This window comes from Rhinoraja longicauda, chromosome 7 (genome assembly GCF_053455715.1).
Source record: "Rhinoraja longicauda isolate Sanriku21f chromosome 7, sRhiLon1.1, whole genome shotgun sequence".
NCBI classification, from domain to species: domain Eukaryota; kingdom Metazoa; phylum Chordata; class Chondrichthyes; order Rajiformes; family Arhynchobatidae; genus Rhinoraja; species Rhinoraja longicauda.
The window spans coordinates 46,734,149-46,755,676 of record NC_135959.1 but is presented as its reverse complement, the minus strand read 5'-3'; the positions used below and the strand labels follow the sequence as shown (position 1 = coordinate 46,755,676).

At 43.0% G+C, this 21,528-nt stretch overlaps 2 protein-coding genes across 7 annotated transcripts in view; one reads left to right on the top strand and one right to left on the bottom strand.

The window, feature by feature from the left end:
- Window positions 1-17,504, bottom strand: part of LOC144595231 (centrosomal P4.1-associated protein-like) — a 53,935-nt gene extending 36,431 nt beyond the window's left edge. For 4 of the 5 annotated variants that reach the window (XM_078402459.1, XM_078402461.1, XM_078402462.1 and 1 more), the window contains exons 1-3: window positions 6,299-6,462; window positions 3,804-4,309; window positions 2,768-2,888 (exon numbers count right to left, since the gene is read on the bottom strand). In XM_078402459.1, coding sequence (XP_078258585.1) covers window positions 2,768-2,888; window positions 3,804-4,229 — 547 coding nt within the window. In that variant the 5' untranslated portion in view covers window positions 4,230-4,309; window positions 6,299-6,462. Of the gene's footprint in view, window positions 1-2,767; window positions 2,889-3,803; window positions 4,310-6,298; window positions 6,463-17,433 lie in introns of those variants that run through there. The other variant, XM_078402460.1, reaches the window with a different exon arrangement.
- Window positions 17,505-17,667: 163 nt separating this feature from the next.
- mphosph8 (M-phase phosphoprotein 8) overlaps window positions 17,668-21,528 on the top strand; it is a 32,518-nt gene continuing 28,657 nt past the window's right edge. For both annotated transcript variants that reach the window (XM_078402458.1, XM_078402457.1), the window contains exon 1: window positions 17,668-17,823. In XM_078402458.1, the coding sequence (XP_078258584.1) occupies window positions 17,722-17,823 (102 nt within the window). In that variant the 5' untranslated portion in view covers window positions 17,668-17,721. The remainder of the gene's footprint in view (window positions 17,824-21,528) is intronic.

The window sequence follows — 21,528 nt, the reverse complement described above, 5'->3', positions numbered from 1 at the left end:
CTACTGGAGACGGGCAGTGCGGCGGCGACTGTGGCCTAGCCGAGCTGGGATTACTCGCGGCGGTTGTGGGGGAGAGAGGGGAGAGAGAGGAGAGAGAAGCGAGGGGAGAGAGGAGAGAGAGGAGAAAAGCAAGGGGAGAGAGGAGAGGGGAGCCCCTGATTGCAGGCGGGCGGCTCTGCTAACGGCGTCTCGTTTGTGCGAGTAAAGAGAGAGTCGTGAACAGAGAGTGCGAGCGCTATGGTGGCGTCATACGCACAGCAGCCCTTTTGAAAAGGTGTTTAGAAAGGAGATTTTTGAACTTTAAAACCTCTCTAACTTAAAAAATATACGATGGATTTAAATAAAACTTGTTATAAAGAGTGGCCGCGAGAGTGGTCATTAAGGTGGCGCAAAAATTGTGGCGCTATGGTTTACCGTTTTGGCAAAATCACAGAAATACATATATTTACATATGGATATATATACATGTCTGAGTTTTAGTAGTATAAATAAATATATAGATAATATATATATATAAACATAGCACAAAAAGTAAGGAAATTTGTGTTTGGTAGATTATTTCTTTGTTGTAACAATGCTTCTTGGCAATAAATCTTATACCGTTGGAAAGCCTGTTTATTTCCCTTTTAAATGGTGCCACATTTGTAAGGAACATGCATTTGAGGGATGAGCAGCAGAGCTGAGTATGTGGGTTGCGCCCATGAAAAATCTGCCAAATCTTCTCTGCCAACGCCAAACAGCTTATTCTGCCATTGACTCTTGTTCGGTGTTGTTTGGTGGATTGGATGATTGAAGTCTGAAGAAACAAGACATATTGGCAATTTAACAATTTATTCATTTAATAAACAGGAGCCTCAGTAGCGTGTGGAAGAACCATACACAGCCACAACAGCCTGGCACCTCCTCCTCATGCTGGTCACCAGCCTGGTCACACACTGTTGTGGGATGGCATCCCATTCTTCAACCAGCATTTGTCGCAAGTCAGCCAACGTGGTTGTGTTGGTCACTCTGGCACGAACAGCACGCCCAAGCTGATCCCACAAGTGTTCAATGGGGTTGAGGTCAGGACTGCTGGCAGGCCATTCCATCCTCTCCACTCCCAAATTCTGGAGGTAGTCTCTGAGAAACCCTGCTCTGTGGGGGCGAGTATTGTCATCTTGGAGGATAGAGTTCGGTCCCAGACTGTGGAGATATGGGATTGCCACTGGTTGCAGAATCTCATCTCGATATCTCTCTGCATTGAGATTGCCTCCAATGATGACAAGCCTCGTTTTTCCAGTGAGGGAGATGCCGCCCCACACCATCACACTGCCTCCACCAAAAGATGTTACTCTATCGGTGCAGCAATCAGCATAGCGTTCTCCGCGTCTTCTCCACACTTTGACCCTATGATCCAACTGCTGTAGGCAGAATCTGGACTCATCGCTGAACATAACGTTCCTCCACATGTTCAGGTTCCAGTGCACGTGTTGCCGACACCAGCGCAAACGGGCCTGACGGTGAAGGGCAGTCATGGCAGGCCTCCTGGCAGCCCTATGAGACTGGAGATCGGCTGCGTGCAGTCTGTTCTGAATTGTCTGGGCAGAGAGCCGTCGGCCATATCGTCCTGCAAACCTTGACTGCAAATCTGTAGAAGACAGCCTAAGGTTCCTAAGTGCTGACAGGGTGAGGAAACGGTCTTCTTCGGGTGTTGTCTTCTTGGGACGCCCACTTCGCGGCCTGTCTCTGACATCCCCCATTATATGGAACTTGGCCTTCACTTTGGAGATGGTACTAGGGCTCACTCCAAATAATGCTGCAACTTGGTTTTGCGGAACACCAGCTTGAAGTTGCCCTATCGCACGGGCCCTATCCAGATCAGTCAAACGTGGCATGCCGATTCTTGGAGCAGACACCTACTGACCACTGTAGCAGGGCCCATGCTCACAGATGCTGCCAATCAGGCACCTGATTGTCAGCACCTGGGGGTACCAGAAGCTCAAAACAAGAGTCAATAGCAACAGCAGAATAAGCTGTTTGGCATTGGCAGAGAAGATTTGGCAAATTTTTCATGGGCGCAACCCATATACTCAGCTCTGCTGCTCATCCCACAAATGCATGTTCCTTACAAATGTGGCACCATTTAAAAGGGAAATAAACAGGCTTTCCAACGGTATAAGATTTATTGCCACGAAGTATTGTTACAACAAAGAAATAATCTACCAAACACAAATTTCCTTACTTTTTGTGCTATGTTTATATATACACACACACACACACACACCCCGTTGGGTCCAATCCTCTCCTGCATTGTTGCAGCACCCTCTCCTCCCCTTCCTCTCCCCCTCCCGTCCCCCCACTCTATCCCCCTCAACCCCCCCCTTATCCTCCCTTCCCCCCCCTCTCTCCCCAGGAGATAGACCTAAACTTTAAAATGTGAATAACTTTAAAAATATAACACCGATTTCAGTGAAACTTCTTCCATGAGCACCAAAGGGACGACGGTGAGTAAGGTGGGCCTACAATTGTCGGGCTATCGTGTACCGTTGTGGCTGTAGTTCAGGAACAAACAAGGGTTTTAGTATATAGATATAGATTTAAAGAAAAGTTATCTTATCAACCCTTTATAAATATCACTGCATCCTTCCCCCAGCTTGATAAAACAATTATTCACTGTCACCCTTTCACAACTTCAAACTTATTTCATAATCATGCTGCCATCATCATATGATTTACCAAGGATAACACATCTAAATCTACTTTTAATACGATGCAAAGTTATTGCTACCTGTGTATTCTTGGGTACCCATAAGACCAAGTAGTGTTTGCTGTTCATTTACCAATCGCTGGAGCTGCTGTAGATGCTGTTTCTTCAGTTGCTCTTGCCTTTCCTGTTGCCACTCTCTTAACTTTAATTACAAAATTAGCATCTAATTATTGTTGACCAAAGTGTTAAAAGCCGTACAAGTAATTTGTTGCTCTTAAATTTTAAGTATTGATTGCTTGATAATGAACGAGGTAAAATTCAGTGCATGACAATCATCAAATTAAACACAGCTAAATAAAAAGCAAAGAAAGAAAAATTAAAAGAGCAGTAAACAGAACAAGATTTGGGGAAAATATGAAATAAGTCCGTTCTCCAGATATATAAATGTTGATGAGATGGGTGAATTTATAGCAGTGATATATCTGCGTCTTGTGTTCTTATTTCCAATATTATATCGCATGGGCTGTTGGTTGTCTAGTAAACTTGTCCTTTAATAGTGCTGCAGTCATTTAAATAAACTGAAACATCAGATGGGGCCTTTGTTAGGCCTCAGCAAAAAATTACCACCTTAGACAACAGGTCACTACTCCATTGAAACATTTGTTGAGAATATTTACTCAGGAGTTTGGAATGAAGATGAATTCAAGGACCACTTTTTGACAAGGCTGAACCAGACATATTAATGGGAATTAGGATCATTAAGCAAGGGAGCAAGGAACTGGAGAAACTAGGCAAGAAAATGAAAGAGTGCTGCATAAAATTTATAACAAAAATACTGCACAAAAAATGTTACAGCTGAAAACTTTTTCTGTGAATCATTATAAATGTTTTTAGAGTTATAATTAGAGAAAAATATAGAAATTCACTTCTCAACTAAATTCTGATCTTTCACCATTGTGGATAGGATAGGAATACTTTGTCACGTGACTAGGCACAGCGAGATTATTTGCTTGCATACACAATGTATACAAATAGCAACCACCTATGGCGCTGAGCAGTAGTTTGTTAAATTATAGCAATGTACAGAATAAGATTAAGTAGATTTCAATGTACTGACCTGTTCAAGTCTTTGCACGAGGTCATTATTAGATACATCAGCGTACTTCCCTGCCATATTGTTACAGGATAATAAACCATTTTGAGAAGAAATTGTATGTTGTGTTGTTTTTGGGCAAGGATCTGAAGGCAATGCACCATCAAAAACATGTTGTTCATTTCCATTCTGCGTGGATACTGCCAAAACAGGCTCATTACAAAGAGAATCTAAGCTGAAGCAACTACTGTTGTTTGAGAATTGTAGTGGAGCAAACTCAGTAGTGAACGAGTCATTTATACTGCCGCACTCCTGAGGAGAGGTGTACACATCATTGAAACAAAGGGGAGGATTCAGTATTACTCCTGCACGAGTAACATTCGTTGTCCACTCAGCTAAGAAGTTTTGCCCCTGGTTGTTAATAACCGCAGACATTTCAGAAGTCTCCATCAATTTATCTGGATCACGTAGGAAATTTCAGGTCTTGCTTTGAAGTACCCAGCATTTCACAATTTTGCACAACTAATTACCTGCAAAAGTTTTAAAAAAGTTATTAGTTTTCAAATTCACAATTCAAATCCAAACCTAGTTTCTTCAACCATTTTGAAACTTTCCAGCAAGTATCTTGGATGTTTTTCAACACTGCTGAGTTTAATTATTTTACCACAAATCATCGAAAGGGGGAAAAAAAGAGATTAATGGGAATGTGAGTGGTCCTTGATTATGTTTTTAATGTTAAGTGTAAAGATGGTCAATGGTTGGGGGGAGGGAGGAAGGTTTGTGAGATGGACTGGGCTGCAAACACAATTTTCTGTAATTTCTCATTGTCTTGGGCAGACCAATTGTCGTACCAAGTTGTGATGCATCCCAATAGGATATTTTCAACGGCACATCTGTAGATATTGATAAGAGCCATTTGGAAACAGCCAAATGTTCTTACTTTTTTGAGGAATTAGAGGTACTACTGTGTTTTCTAGTCTGTATCATCAATGTGGCTGGACCAGGTTAAGTTGTTGGTGCTATTTACACTTAGAAACTTGATGTTCTCGACCGTCTTCACTTCAGCACCATTGTTGCAGACCGAGGTGCATCCTCTACCCACTTCCTGAAATCCTTTGATTTGCTGACATTGAGAGGTTGCTGTCTTAACACCATACTACTGGGCTCTCTGTCTCTGCCTGTACTCCATCTCATCGGTGTTCGAAATCTGGCCTGCTAAGGTGGGTGAGCTTCAATCTTGTGGATGGAGTTAGTGCAGAATTTGGCTGCACAATCGTGTGTGTGAAGGAAGTATAGTAAGGCATGAGAACACAGCCTTGTGGGGCACCAGTGTTGAGAATTATCATGGAGTATATTTTGTCACTTATTCTTACTGATTGCGGTCCAGTTGCATAAACCTTATGGAGGTGTGATCACTACACCCAAACTGCTCTTCCATTGTAATACCAGTCAACTGGCCAGGCTCATTTCCCTGTGTAATCACTTCTCATGTTGGATTATCCACATAACAGTTTCAAGAAACCCCTTTGGATACACCTCACAAATTTTGACCTGCCTCAGCCTTTGGCACTGAGCAAGTTCCAGTCAATAAACTGGGGAAGTTAAAGTAATTTGTAAAACAACTCTGCTGCTTGAACAACTTTCAGTAAACTGTCTACATATCTGATCCTCCGCATCCCGCTTCCTATTGGGCGGCCTGTAGTACAATCCCATTAGAGTGGTTGGACCTTTCTTATTTCTAAGATCTACCCATAATTGCCTCAGCAGACAAACGCTTCCAATGTCCTCTCTGAGTGCCCTGTTTAGTAGCAAAACTCCTCCGCCTCTTTTGTCGCCTTCTCTATCAAATCTGAAACATCAAAACCCCAGAACAATGAGCTACCTACCAGTCATGTCCCTGTCACAACTACGCGTCCTCAATGGCCGCATCATAGTCTCAAACACCGCACCGATCCAGGCTCTAGTTTAAATTAATCTGCTTTCCCCACAATACTCCTTGCATTAAAGTAACACTAGGTCCTCTAGCACGATGTTTTGCTGGAAGTAATAAGATCCGTGCTGTTATCGATCTCAGTATCTCCAATATTCTTTTACATATTTCAGATTTCCAGCATCTGTAGGGTTTGTTTTGTTTCAGCAATGCCTATTCTGTCCGACTACCGCATCTTTCCGCATTATCGAGTCTTCGTGGCTACCTGTTGCCGGCTACTTTATCTGCTTTTATTTTAGATGTTAGTTTATTGTCACGTGCACTCCAATTACCTCTCCATCAACTCGCAACTTAAAGAAAAGACGTTTTGTGTAAACCAGTATCTGCAGTTTCTTGTTTCTACATAATTTCAAGGTCTTTCTCCGGTCTGGAATCCACATAACATCAACATAGATTAAATGGTAACAGCGGTAGGTGACTCAACAAGGTTGGATTATTTAGGAAATGCTATAAACAATATTTACCATCAACAAGGGTAGTCGTTAAAATTAACAAAACACGCATCACTTTCATCACCATAATAACAAACCTCAATTTGCACGACTGCATTCGTTCAGTTGACCCCAGGGCTGACTGACAATCCAAGTATTAATAGTTTCCTTTAGTTTTTGTGCAGCGAGCACGAGCGACAGTTTAACGGACAATCCCAACCGCCCCTGTGCAATCTCAAATCTGCCGCCATTTTGAAACATTAACCCGCCATCAGCACTGCGCAATGTGTACCGACTCTGAGCATCCTGGGATTGTAGTCCTTTCCTTAGCGCCTGCCTTCGAGAAGCACAATCTCTCAAAGATAAATCCTTCGCCTCTGCAATGTAGAGGTTGCAAACTCTTAAAACGTTCAGATGATTCTTTTGTGAGCCAGGTATAGTTAGAGTTTTACATTGGATGGATGGTATCATTTCCGTGCTATTACACCTTCGGGATTATACGTTAGGTGTTACATTTCGGGTCGCCTCACACACTTGCATTACACCCGGCCCTGCCTGATACTGCGGATTGAGAAAATGTAGGTTGACTTTTATTTCGCAAATTAAAGAGTAAAGTAATTACCAAAAGAGAATCGATTAACTTTAGGCGATTATTATTTATATTATTTATCTACCTCATTGGAGACTCCCGCCCGCCCCGCCGACTATCTTTAATCAGACTTTACTGGACTTTATCTTGCACTAAATGTTTTATTCTCTTTATCGCGTACCTGTACATTGGAGGACTCGATTGTAATCACGTATAATTTTTCTGCTGACTGGTTAACACGCAATAAAAGCTTTCCACTGTCCACCGGTAAACGTGATAATAAAGTAAACTAAATTCATCAATGCCTGACAACGAATGAAATGACACAATGCAGCCAATTAGTGGTACTTTAACGCTCGTTGCAACGGCAAAGTCCAATGAGATTTAATAAATTGATACATTAAATATTTTATGGTTGTCAGTTATACAAAAGTTCCCAAATAACGAACGTGAATTAAAAGCCGAGTAAACCTGTACAACTATACACCGATCAGCCAAAACATTATGACCTGATGAACCAAAACATTATGACCACCTGCCCAATATGCTGTTGGTCCAAAGTGTGCAGCCCCATACGCAGCAGGGTGCGATGCAATGTGTATTGTGACACATTCCTCCCGTGACCACCATTAAAATTTTCTGTGACTTGTGCCACAGTAGTCCTTCCATCGGTTCAGGCCAGATGGGACAGCCTTTGTTGCCCTCGTGCATCGATGAGTCTTGGGCACCCAACACCCTGTCGCCGGTTTGTGGTTTGTCCCTCCTTGGACCACTGTCGGTAGGTACTCACCATTGCTGACCGGGAGCACCCCATAAGCCTTGCTGTCTCAGATGCCCTGACCCAGTCGTCTGGCCATAACAATTTGGTCCTTGTCAAAGTCACTCGTCTTTACTCCTGCCCATTTCTCCTGCATCCAACAGATCAACTTCAAGAACTGACTGTTCACTTGCTGCCTAATATATCTCACCCTTTGGCAGGTGCCATTGTAACAAGATAATCAATGTTATTCACTTCGCCTGTAAGTGGTCATAATGTTTTGGTTGATCGGCGTAGATGTTTCTATATATATATATCACGGGAACTCGCCCACAGAGACTCCACCGACCACCCCTTTATATGAATCTTTAAAAAAAATAATCCACACATTCTTGTGAACACCTCCGCCCCCCCCCCATTCCCCCCCCCAATTCCCCTCCCCCCCATTCCCTTCCCCCCCCCATTCCCTCCCCTCCCCCAATTCCCCCCCCATTCCCTCCCCCCCATTCCCTCCCCCCCCCATTTCCCCCCCCATTCCTCCCTCCCCCCATTCCCCCCCCATTCCCTCCCCCCCCACAACAACCACTACCGAAAAATTTGCAGGTGACACCAAAATTGCTGGTGTACTGGACAGTGTGAAAGGATATCTAAATTTACAACAGGATCTTGATCAGTTGGGTCATGGAATGGCATATGGAATTTAACTGACAAACCAAAGAAGTTGCACTGTGGTATGTCAAATCAGGCAGGGCTTATGCAATAAATGGTCAAACAGAGATATGGGAGAACATGTGCATAGTTCCATGAAAGTGGTGAGTCAAGTGGACAGGGTGGTGCAGAAGGAATTTGGACCGCTTGCCTTCAATGGGTATTATAGAGTACAAAAGCTGAGGCATCGTAATGCTGCTCTCCAAGTCGTTGGTGAGACCACACTTGGAGTACTCTCTACAGTTCCCTTTCCCTATTTATAGGAAGGATACCATTACATTGGAAAGGATACAAAAAAGATTCACCAGGATGTTACCTGGGCTTGAGTTATAGGGAGAAGCTGGATCGGCTGTGACTTTTTTCCTTGGAGCATCAGAGAATGAGGGGTGACATTGAAGAAAACAAAATCATGAGAGGTATAGAAGAAGTGAATGCTCATTGTGTTCTTCCTCAGAGTGAAGCCTGTCCCATTTGCCCTCTCAACTCACTCCCCTCTCACCATAAGCCTTTGCTCTCTAGTTTTAGATTAAAAAGGAATGTTATGTCATACTAATGTTATGTTTTAGAATTCCCAAAAATATTTGGGGATGACTAAAAATGGTTTATAAACATCCAATATACTCTGAAACCTGCGTTAATAAAGAAAAATTAAAAAATTCCTAGTTGTCCGTTTACTAGGAGTTTTCTTCAGGCTAGAATGTGTTCAAAGCAAATTAGCGTTAATAACACTCAGAGTTGATGCTAAGCAGCGTGAAGGAAATAAATATTTAGGATGGTTAAACGAGTACTTTGGTTCTGTCTTCACTGAGGAGTTAAACAAGTACTTTGGTTCTGTCTTCACTAAGAACAAAACAAACAATCTCCCAGAAATACTCGGGGACCGAGGATCTAGTGGGAGGGAGGAACTGAAGGGAATCCACATTAGTCAGGAAATGGTGTTAGGTAAACTGTTGGGACTGAAGGCAGATAAATTCCCAGGACCAGATGGTCTGCATCCCAGAGTACACAAGTACTCACTCCAAATCGTGGATGCATTGATGATCATTTTCCAATGTTCTCTTGACTCTGGATCAGTTCCTGTGGACTGGAGGGTAGCCAATGTAACTCCACTTTTTAAGAAAGGAGGGAGAAAGAGAACGGGGAATTATAGACCAGTTAGCCTTACATCAATAGTGGGGAAGATGCTTGAGTCGATTATTGAAGGTGTTATAGCAGCGCATTTGGAAAGCAGTGACAGGATCAGTCAAAATCAGCATGGATTTATGAAGGGGAAATCATGCTTGACTAATTTTCTGGGATTTTTTGAGGATGTAACAAGTAGAATGGATAAGGGATGTGGTGTATCTGGACTTTCAAAAAGCCTTTGACAAGGTCCCACACAAGAGATTAGTGTGCACAATTAGAGCACATGGTATTGGGGGTAGGGTATTGACATGGATAGAGAACTTGTTGGCAGACACAAAGCTGGGTGGCAGTGTGGGCTGCGATGAGAATGCTATGAGACTGCAGGGTGACTTGGATAGGTTGGGTGAATGGGCAGATGCAGTATAATGTGGATAAATGTGAGGTTATCCACTTTGGTGGCAAGAACAGGAAGGCAGATTATCTGAATGGTGTCAGATTAGGAAAAAGGGAGGTGCAACGTGACCTGGGTGTGCTTGTACATCAGTCACTGAAAGCATGTAGTACAGCAGGCAGTGAAGAAAGCTAATGGCTTGTTGGCCTACATTGCGAGAGGATACGAGTTTAGAAGCAAGGAGGTACTTCTGCAATTGTACAGGGCCCTGGTGAGACCGCACCTGGAGTATTGTGTGCAATTTTGGTCTCCTAATTTGAGGAAGGACATTATTGCTATTGAGGGAGTGCAGCGTAGGTTCACCAGGTTAATTCCCTGGATGGCAGGACTGACATATGATGAAAGAATGGGTCGACTGGGCTTGTATTCACTGAAATTTAGAAGGATGAAAGGGGATCTTATAGAAACATATAAAATGCTTAAGGGATTGGACAGGCTAGATGCAGGTAAAATGTTCCCGATGTTGGGGGAGTCCAGAACCAGGGGTCACAGTTTAAGAATAAGGGGTAGGCCATTTAGGACTAAGATGAAGAAACATTTTTTCACCCAGAGAGTTGTGAATCTGTGGAATTCTCTGCCACATAAGACAGGGGAGGCCAATTTACTGGATGTATTCAAGAGAGAGTTAGATTTAGCTCTTAGAGCTAAAGGATGAAGTCATATGGGAAAACAGCAGGAACGGGGTACTGATTTTAGATGATCAGCCATGATCATATTGAATGGTAGTGGTAGTGCTGGCTCAAAGGGCCGAATAGCCTACTCCTGCACCTATTTTTCTATGTTTCTGTGGTGGTTGGGTAAGTGTTTTGTTTTGGACGATATTGGGCTTTTTAAAGTTATGCAACAGCCAAGTTGAACAATGCACAAGTGCAGGAGGAACTCAGCAGGTCAGGCAGCATCTTTGAGGGAATGGACAGGTGATGTACTGGGTTAGGACCCTTCTTTAAACTGATTGGACTAGGGAGGAGAAAGCTAGACAAGAGAGGTGGGTGCAGGAGAAATCCTGGTAAGTGGTAGGCGAGTCCACCCATCATTTACCAGACTTTGTCTTATTGCCACCTCTTTTTTCCAACTTTCCTTCCCACTATAATTGTTTTAATATTTTGAATATCTAAAAGAATGCAATAGAATAGGCACACAATTTATTTCCCTCACTTGCCAGGCTTTGTCCCGCCCCCACCTCTTCCAGCTTTCTCCCTCCTACTACAATCAGTCTGAAGGGTCCAGACTTAAAAGGTTGCCTATCCATGTTCCCCAGAAATGCTGCCTGTCCTGTTGAGTTACTTGAACACTATCTTTTAAAAATACTGCTTTTTCTCCATTTAACAAGTCAGAAGGATTCCATAACCCAACTTCATTAATTTTCTATTCTTCCTGGGAGTTGGGCCAAAAATTGATTTATTTATATTAACAAATACTTTACAACCCCGAGCCAGAGGTTATCGAACTTGCAGCAACATGTCGAAATCATTTGAAACTCAGAACCAAAAGGCACTAATTCTAAGGATACAAGCTGGAATTGCTTCAACTAAAGTTGGATCAGGAAGTTTCAAAAAAATCTACATCAATTATGTGAACCTTGACTTGCAATTTCTCTAAACAATAAAGCAGCTAAATTTCCACTTGTTAAATCTGCAATTTATTTGCAACACAATTTCTTTGTCATTCTTAAATTACTCCATTAATAACTCATTCCCACAGCAGCCCTGGCATCAATCTACAGGTATTCTCTTTATCCTATCTCTATTCCCACCTTCTCTACACACAAGACTAACTTTATTTCTCTATTTCCCAGTCCTGACAAGGGGCATTTCCAACCTGAAGTTTCTCAATGTTGTTTGCCCATCCTCTCCCCATACGCTGCCTGACAGAGCAGGTGTTCATGGAAATGGTCGCCAAGTGTAGGCTTGGTTTCATCGATGTAAAGGAGGCCACATCAGGAACACTGAATGCAGTAGAGGAGGTTAGAAAGCATTTCAGCAACCTTCAAAGATCCCACCACCAGTCACATCTACCCATTCCCACCCCTTTCTGTCTTCTGCAGAGACTGCTCCCTTTGCAACTCCTTGCTTCACTCATCCCTTCCCACTCAAACCACCCCCTCCTCAGGTACCTTCCCCTGCCGCTGCAGGTGATGCAATACCTTTCCCTACACCTCCTGCCAGGGACACCAGCTGTCCTTCCAGGTAAGAGATGTTCATGTGCACCTCCTCTAATCTGATCTACTGTATGTGGTCTTCTATACATCAGTGAGATCATGCGTAGACGAGGCGACCATTTCAAATATTTGCACTCCGTCTGCCAAAGCCTGCTGAATCTCCCGGATGCTAACGGATGAGGAATTGTAAGGGTAAAAAGACCCTAATGGGAGCTATCTACAGGCCCCCAAACAGTAGCCTCGACATAGGGTGCAAATTGAATCAGGAGCTAAAAATTGGCATGTCGCAAATGTAATGCTACGGTGGTTATGGGAGATTTCAACATGCAGGTAGACTGGGAAAATCAGGAATGGTAATGGACCCCAGGAAAGAAAGTTCGTGGAGTTTCTCCGAGATGGATTCTTAGAACAGCTTGTACTAGGGAGAAGGCAATTCTGGATTTAGTGTTGTGTAATGAACCTGATCTGATAAGGGGACTCGAGGTAAAAGCCATTAGTGATCACAATATGTTGTTTTACTCTACAAATTGAGAGGGAGAAGGGAAAATCGGAAGTGTCAGTATTACAGTATAGCAAAGGGGATTACAGAGGCATGAGGCAGGAGCTGGCCAGAATTGACTGGAAGGAGGCCCTAGCAGGGAAGACGGTGGAAAAGCAATGGCAGTTATTCCTGGAAATAATGCAGAAGTTGCAGGATCAATTTATCCCAAAGAGGAGGAAAGATTCTAAGGGGAGTAAGAGTCACCCGTGGCTGACAAGGGAAGTCAAGGACAGCATAAATATAAAAGAGAAGAAGTACAACAAAGCAAAGAAGAGTGGGAAGCCAGAGGATTGGGACTCTTTTAAAGAGCAACAGAAGATGACTAAGAAGGCAATACGGGGAGAAAAGATGAGGTACGATGGTAAACTAGCCAATAATATAAAGGAGGATAGTAAAAGCTTTTTTAGGTATGTAAAGAGGAAAAAAATAGTCAAGGCAAATGTGGGTCCCGTGAAGACAGAAGCAGGGGAATTTATTATGGGGAACATACAAGCAATCTCCCAGATGTTCTGAGGAAGATACAAGCAATCTCCCAGATGTTCTCGTAGCAAGAGATCCTAGGGTGACGGAGGAACTGAAGGAAATCCACATTAGGCAGGAAATGGTGTTGGGTAGACTGATGGGACTGAAGGCTTATAAATCCCCAGGGTCTGATGGTCTGCATCCCAGAGTACTTAAGGAGGTGGCGCTAGAAATTGTGGACGCATTGGTGATCATTTTCCAATGTTCTATAGATTCAGGATCAGTTCCTGTGGATTGGAGGGTAGCTAATGTTATCCCACTTTTTAAGAAAGGAGGGAGAGAGAAAACGGGAAATTATAGACCAGTTAGTCTTACATCAGTGGTGGGGAAGATGCTGGAGTCAATTATAAAAGACGAAATTGCGGAGCATTTGGATAGCAGTAACAGGATCGTTCCGAGCCAGCATGGATTTACGAAGGGGAAATCGTGCTTGACTAATCTTCTGGAATTTTTTTGAGGATGTAACTAGGAAAATTGACAGGGGACAGGGGAAAATTGACAGGGGATGTGGTGTACCTTGACTTTCCGAAAACCTTCGACCAGGTTCCACATAGGAGATTAGTGGGCAAATAAGAGCACATGGTATTGGGGGTAGGAAACTGACATGGATAGAAAATTGGTTGACAGACAGAAAGCAAAGAGTGGGGATAAATGGGTCCCTTTCAGAATGGGAGGCAGTGACTAGTGGGATACCGCAAGGCTCGGTGCTGGGACCGCAGCTATTTACAATATACATTAATGACTTGGATGAAGGGATTAAAAGTAACATTAGCAAATTTGCAGATGATACAAAGCTGGGTGGTAGTGTGAGCTGTGAGGAAGATGCTATTAGGTTGCAGGGTGACTTGGACAGGTGGTGTGAGTGGGCAGATGCATGGCAGTTGCAGTTTAATGTGGATAAGTGTGAGGTTATCCACTTTGGTGGTAAGAATAAGAAGGCAGATTATTATCTGAATGGTGTCAAGTTAGGAAAAGGGGACGTACAACGAGATCTTCGTGTCCTAGTGCATCAGTCACTGAAAGGAAGCAAGTAGGTACCACAGGCAGTGAAGAAAGCCAATGGAATGTTGGCCGTCATAACAAGAGGAGTTGAATATAGGTGCAAAGAGGTCCTTCTGCAGTTGTATAGGGCCCTAGTGAGACCGCACCTGGAGTACTGTGTGCAGTTTTGGTCTCCAAATTTGAGGAAGGATATTCTTGCTATTGAGGGGGTGCAGTGTAGGTTTACTAGGTTAATTCCCGGAATGGCGGGATTGCTGTATGTTGAAAGACGTGAGCGGCTAGGCTTGTATACACTGGAATTTAGAAGGACGAGAGGGGATCTTATCGAAACATATAAGATTATTAAGGGGTTGGACACGTTAGAGGGAGGAAACATGTTCCCAATGTTGAAGTCCAGAACCAGGGGTCACAGTTTAAGAATAAGGGGTAGGCCATTTAGAACGGAGATGAGGAAAAACGTTTTCAGTCAGAGAGTTGTAAATCTGTGGAATTCACTGCCTCAGAAGGCAGTGGAGACCAAGTCTCTGAATGCATTCAAGAGAGAGCTAGATAGAGCTCTTAAGGATAGCGGAGTCGGGGGGTATGGGGAGAAGGCAGGAACGGGGTACTGATTGAGAATGATCAGCCATGATCACATTGAATGGTGGTGCTGGCTCGAAGGGCTGAATGGCCTACTCCTGCACCTATTGTCTATTGTCTAATTCCTCTCCATTTCCTCAAGTCAGTGGGACGATACTTTTTTTTACTGACTATCCAATTATAGCCAGAGGATACTTTCCATTAGTTTCTCCTCTTACCCCATTTACTTTAGGTATTAATTTCTGGGTCTTCTATTTTATATTATATTATATACTGCCAGTGTTGGTAACATTGTCTAAAGATGTCAGGCATGTTCGCTGTTGTCATTCAACTCTCTCATCTGCCACTCTTGGTAAGAGTCATTGTTTATCCTAAACAAACATTGGGTAACCAAAGTAACCACCACTTTCCTAATGCCACCACTCTATCTCCAGGTCCCTCAGGTCAGCCGATTTGGGGCTACTCACTATCCCACGGTCTAGGCTTAAGCTCAGGGGTGACCGCGCTTTTGCGGTTGCAGCTCCGAGACTGTGGAACAGTATCCCTCTCCCCATCAGAACTGCCCCCTCCATCGACTCCTTTAAGTCCAGGCTCAAAACCTATTTCTACTCCCTAGTGTTTGAGGCCCTCTGAGGGGGTGCTGTGAACTGTTTATGTATGTGCTGTTATGTTTGTGTGCCATTGTATGTTCGTTTCTTAGTACCTGAACTGATGTACAGCACTTTGGTCAACGTGGGTTGTTTTTAAATGTGCTAAACAAATAAAATTGACTTGACTTGACCTACAATGACTAAATCATCTACATAATACATAGTTCTATGACTCTTAACAAATAATTACAATTAGATTGCATTTGGTACATTACCAGATGACTGTGAACAAAATTGCAACTACTTTGGTTATTTTTTTAAAAACCCTTCACCTTGGTGCCTGTTTTCACAGTTTTGAATATTCTAACTCATAATAGACATTTGAATATTATCTTATTTTGCAGTCATTTGAATCACTAGGGTCTTCTGGTACTCCCTTTCAGGATCTTCACCAAGGCTTCTGACTCTAATATAGCTCTCACTCTGGCTAGACAGTACTAGGCTGACATTTAGTCCATGCCTACTGTAACAAACTCCAGGGGATATTCAGAGCTTTGGAACTACCTGCATATTGTCAAGTCAAGTCAAGTCAAGTCAATTTTATTTGTATAGCACATTTAAAAACAACCCACGTTGACCAAAGTGCTGTACATCTGATTAGGTACTAAGGAAAAAAGAAAAGAAACATACAGTAGCACGCAAACAGTTCACAGCGCCTCCTCAATGAGCCTCAAACGCTAGGGAGTAGAAATAGGTTTTGAGCCTGGACTTAAAGGAGTCGATGGTGGGACAGTTCTGATGGGGAGAGGGATGCTGTTCCACAGTCTAGGAGCTGCAACCGCAAAAGCACGGTCACCCCTGAGCTTAAGCCTAGACCGCGGGATAGTGAGTAGCCCCAAGTCGGCCGACCTGAGGCACCTGGAGTTAGAGAGGGGGGTTAGAAGATTTTTGATGTAGGGGGGGGAAATGTCCATTTAGGGCTTTATACGTGAATAGGAGGAGCTTGAAGTTGATTCTGTACCGTACAGAGAGCCAGTGGAGAGAGGCCAGAATCGGGGTGATGTGGTCCCTTTTACGGGTACCTGTCAGGAGTCTCGCTGCGGCGTTTTGGACCAGTTGCAGGCGGGACAGGGAAGATTGGCTGATCCCAGTGTATAGGGAGTTGCAGTAGTCTAGGCGGGAGGAAATGAAAGCGTGAATGATTTTTTCTGTGTCGTCGAATTGGAGTACTTTTAGAACTCGCAAATAACATTCAAACGGGAGAACTCAACGCCCCTAAACTGTATACTTCTTAAATCACAACCATATCAGCCACCTTAGATGGACACAAAATAACTCTTTGGTCTGAAAAAAGATTAGTTTATTGTCACGTGTACCAAGGTACAGTGAAAAGCTTTTGTTGCGCGCTATCCAGTCAACAGAAAGACAATGTATGGTTACAATGAGCCATTTACAGTGCACATGATAAGGGAGTAACGTGTCGTCCAAGTGCAAGGTTCTCGACCCGTTACGTCACCTATTCCTTATCTCCAGAGATGCTGCCTGACCCGCTGAGCTACTCGAACATTTTGTGTCTATCTTCGGTATAAATCAGCACCTGCAGTTCCTTCCCACACATGTTCAGCCACCTTAGAACTCCGAAGTGGACACATGTCATCCTCAACCAAAGGGATTATCCAATGTAACTAGTTAACCAAGAAGCAAATACCAGAACGTTTGTAAAAAAGTTTGCTTGCCATCATATTGACTTTTTTTTAAACCGTTGACACAAACTTAAGTACATATGCGTTCTTTGAAAAACAAGGCGTGTTCAATTCCATTCAAACTAAAACGGGACTGGAGTAAACATAACTTTTCGGAAATCTGCTCTATGAACATCAGGAGTAAACATCCAAGTAAAACAAAATAGCGTGGAAAACAAGATCAACTCCAAGCTGACCAAGTGAGGCTTTGAACTCTTAGAACGCGATAATTTCTGGCAGTGGAAGTGACGAGGCAGCGGTGGGATCACGGCATCGCAGGTTATCACAGAAAATGCTCCTTATTCTTGAGTAATAATTTTGCGTCGTTTATATTCATTACTCCACAGATAATGTTATTGCTTTCTTCGTCGTCTTTTTCCCTTACTCCTCCCCTCTAAAAGATATAGAACAAACTAAAAAAAAATCCCTCCCCCTGTTACCGAGCCTAATGCGATATATAAATGCTTACCTTTATTAATAATTATAGTTTGAATTGGTTGAACGATGTGTCCTTCGAGATGTACTGATCCCCGCCTTCCGCACCGCCCATTGGAAGGACGGGGCGAGGGCGTTGACGAATGGGGACGACGTCAACAAGCGACCTCAATCGCCGATTGGATAACATCTAATGTCAATCATTGTATTTCCACCTTTGATTGGTTCGGGGCAGGGACCCTCCGTCATCCAAGCCCCGCCCTCCGGTTGTCGTTTCTCCTCGATAGTTTTTTCGGAGGCACGAACGTTAGCGACCGAGGCGATGGCGGCGGCGACGGCTGCGGAGGAGAAATCGGAGCAAGAGAGCGAAGCAGAGGAAGATGTATACGAGGTGGAGAGGATAGTGGACATGAAAGTTTCTGAGGTAGGAGAGCAGGATTGTTCGTGCGAGGGTGGCTGCTGTTGCTGTCCCTCACCGAACATGGAGGCAGGCGGTGTGTTTGCGGAGTGAGGCCTGCGGCTCGACTTTCTTCACCTGCGGGGCAAGTGCCACAACACCGTGCGATTACTCCACCGTGTTGCCTCATTTTCACCTTGTCGATCCGGTGTACTCACTACATTTATTTAGATAGTAAATCCGATTGCTGGAGTGTCATGTTACTGTGGTGTTTCTTTAATGTCAGATTCCGATAATTAAATGTTAAAGGCATAAATGACAGCAAAATTATATCTCGGCAAACTGATAGCTTGCGTGAATTTAAATATTATGAGAACTATTGTTGCTATGGCTTTTTAAAATAATACATAGTTCAGTTCAGAAAACATTTTGTGACTGAACAATTTTAGGCAATACATTTCGTGCGCCTTTTCACTTTCAAAATAGAACTGCATTTATTTACACACGAAATAAATACTTCATTTGGGACCCACAGACTTGTGCTGATTTACTTTAAACATTGTAGTGTCAGACGTTCAGATCAGTAGAAAAATGCAGGACATTGGTAAGGCCACATTTTACAGCTCTGGCAGCCCTGATGTCGTTAAACTGGAAAGGCTGCAGAGGAGATATATGAGGGTGTTGCTGGGTCTAGGGAAGGATAGACAATAGGTACAGGAGTAGGCCATTCGGCCCTTCGAGCCAGCACCGCCATTCAATGTGATCATGGCTGATCATTCACAATCAGTACCCGTTTCTGCCCTCTCCCCATATCCCCTGACTCCGCTATCATAGGCTGTTTCCCCCCCCCCCCCTGAAGTGTAGGACGTTGAGGGGTGACCTTATAAAGATGTATAAAACAAAGCGGAGCATAGTTAAAATGAACGGTCTTTTTGCCAGGGTGGAAAAGTCTAAAACTGGAGAACATAAGTTTAAGATGCGAGGGGAAAAATAAATAGGCCTGAGAGGCAACTTTTTCACATAGAAGAATGAATGGCATGGGGAAATGGTAGAGATGGGTACAATTACGACAAAAAAGACATTTGTTCATCTATTTGCATACAAAAGGTTCGGAGGTGAGAAGAAACATTTTCACCCTGAGAGTTTTGAATTTGTGGAATTCTCTGCCACAAAAGGCAGTGGAAGCCAATTCACTGGATTAATTTAAAAGGGAGTTCAATAGAGCTCCAGAGGAATCAAGGGATTTAGGGAGAAGGCGGGCACAGGTTACTGATTGTAGATAGATGATCAGCCATGATCACAATGAATGGTGGTGCTGGCTCGAAGGTCCAAATGGCCTCCTGCTGCACCTATTTTCTATGTTTCTGTGGAGTGAAAATGGCAAGGCGTGGACAAATGGGACTATCTCAGTTACGCTACGTGGTTGGCATAGACGAGTTAGGCTGAAGGATCTGTTTTGGTACTCTTTAGCTCTATGACTAAACTTTGTTGAAAATGAAGAACTATTTACTTTCAAGGTAATGCACCAAGTGCCAGGAAGTACAGTTTAAGTTGGATAGCTCTTTTCTAATCATATGGACATGATGTGCTGGGTAACTGCGTTGAGTGAGTAAATTTTCTGTGATTACCTTTGAACAAGAAAATGCAACTACATCCCCCCATTTCCACAGATTAGGCTCCCTTGACCCATGTAGAAAAAAAGAACTGCAGATGCTGGTTAATACACAAAGTTGCACAGAATGCTGGAGGAACTCAGCAAGTCAGATACATCTCTGGAGAACATGGATAATCTGAAGAAGGATCTCTGCCCAAAACATCACCTACCCATGATCTCCTAAAATGCTCTCTGACCTGCTGAATTACTCCAGCACTTTGTGTCCTTTTGTCTCCCTTGTCCCATCTTGTACCTCCCTCTGTCTCTGCACACCAATTCTGTCTTTCTCATTGACCCCAGAATATTTCCCTAACTGAATGGCGGTTTTGCATTCCTATTCCTATCCTCATTAAATGTTCTTTGCTGTCTGTCGCTCCAGAATATGCAAATTTGGACCTCCACTTGAAATTTCCAGTCCACCTATATCTTTGGTGATGATAGGACATTTTTTTAACCCCAATCACAAAATCAAATCAGTAACATTTTCAGGGTATGGAAACTGGCAGTTACTTGCCTCTACTACTCCATGTCTCTTATGAAACTGAGAAGAACTGTGATTTGGGAGGAATTATAAACTGATTTATCCACTACCGTTTTGGCCCTTTTGTACAGAGCTGCTGGTTGCTTGAATAATGCAATGAAATTATTAATCTCCAGGTCGAGACACAATTTGAAACTTTTTTTGTATTAAGGACAGGAGTTTGGGAGTGTATGGAGATGTGAACCAGTAAGTTATTAAGTAAGACTTTGTTGGTATTAAAAAGATGAGCTTGGTGTAGGCTCAAGGTAAATGGACAGAAGCTGTGGTGTGGCATGGGATTGGAGATAGTTTACCTGCATTCTTTGTCCAGACCATATTTAAAATGCATATCAATATTATACCCTATCCTTAAACCTTAACTTTATGTATAAGAAAATAACTGCAGATGCTGGTACAAATCGATTTAAGAAGGGTCTCGACCCGAAACGTCACCCATTCCTTCTCTCCCGAGATGCTGCCTGACCTGCTGAGTTACTCCAGCATTTTGTGAATAAACCTTAACTTTATGTTGTCCTGGTAAGTGGTACTAGCGCACAGTGAATTCCTTTGCAGTTTCTTTATCCTTGTTACAGAATCTATTTTAGGGTGGTAGATAAAGAACGACGCACTGAGAATACTGCTGGTATAACAATCATTAAGAAAAGCTTCAAGGTATCTTCAAGTACTAGTTTTTATGGTGTGCTCTATTTTTCTTCTACCCAACAAACCTATTTTTGTGGAAATGTTTATGTTTTACATTGGGAGATGATTGGTAGGAAATGATGAAAGGGATATTTTGTTTGTGCTCTGCAATGGTGCACACAACACTATTGTGAAAACTTTGAACCAATTTGTTAAATTATGCAGTGAAATTACATTATGTACAAATGGTTTTTAATAATTGATACGTAGTCGTAGAATTGGTACAGTTCTATTGTTGAGAAGCAATACTCCAAAGACATACAGGTTTGTAGGTTAATTGGCTTGGTAAATGTAAAAATTGTCCCTCGTGGGTGTAGGATAGTGTTTTTTTTAAATTGTCCCTAGTGGGTATAGGATACTTCCAGTATAGTAGGATAAAAAAACTGCAGATGCTGGTTTAAATCGAAGGTGCATACAAAAGTTTGGAGTAACTCAGTGGGTCAGGCAGCATCTCTGGAGAGAAGGAATGGGTGACGTTTCGGGTCGAGACCCTTCTTCAGACTGATGTCAGGGGAGGGTGTGGGACAAAGATAGGATGTAGTCGGAGACAGGAAGACTAGTGGGAGAACTGGTAGGGGATAGAGAGGGGAAGCAGGGACTACATGAAGTTAGAGAAGTCAATGTTCATACCGCTGGGGTGTAAACTGCCCAAGTGAAATATGAGGTGCTGTATATATGTATATATTTCTGAGATTTGGCTGTGAGACTATGCCAAAATGGTAAACGATGGCACCACAATTTTAACACCACATTAATCACCATTGTCCTGGTGACTGTTAATGGAAAGTTTTATTTAAATTGGTGTTATATTTTTAAAGTTAGAGAGATTTTAAAGTTAAAAAATTACATTTCAATC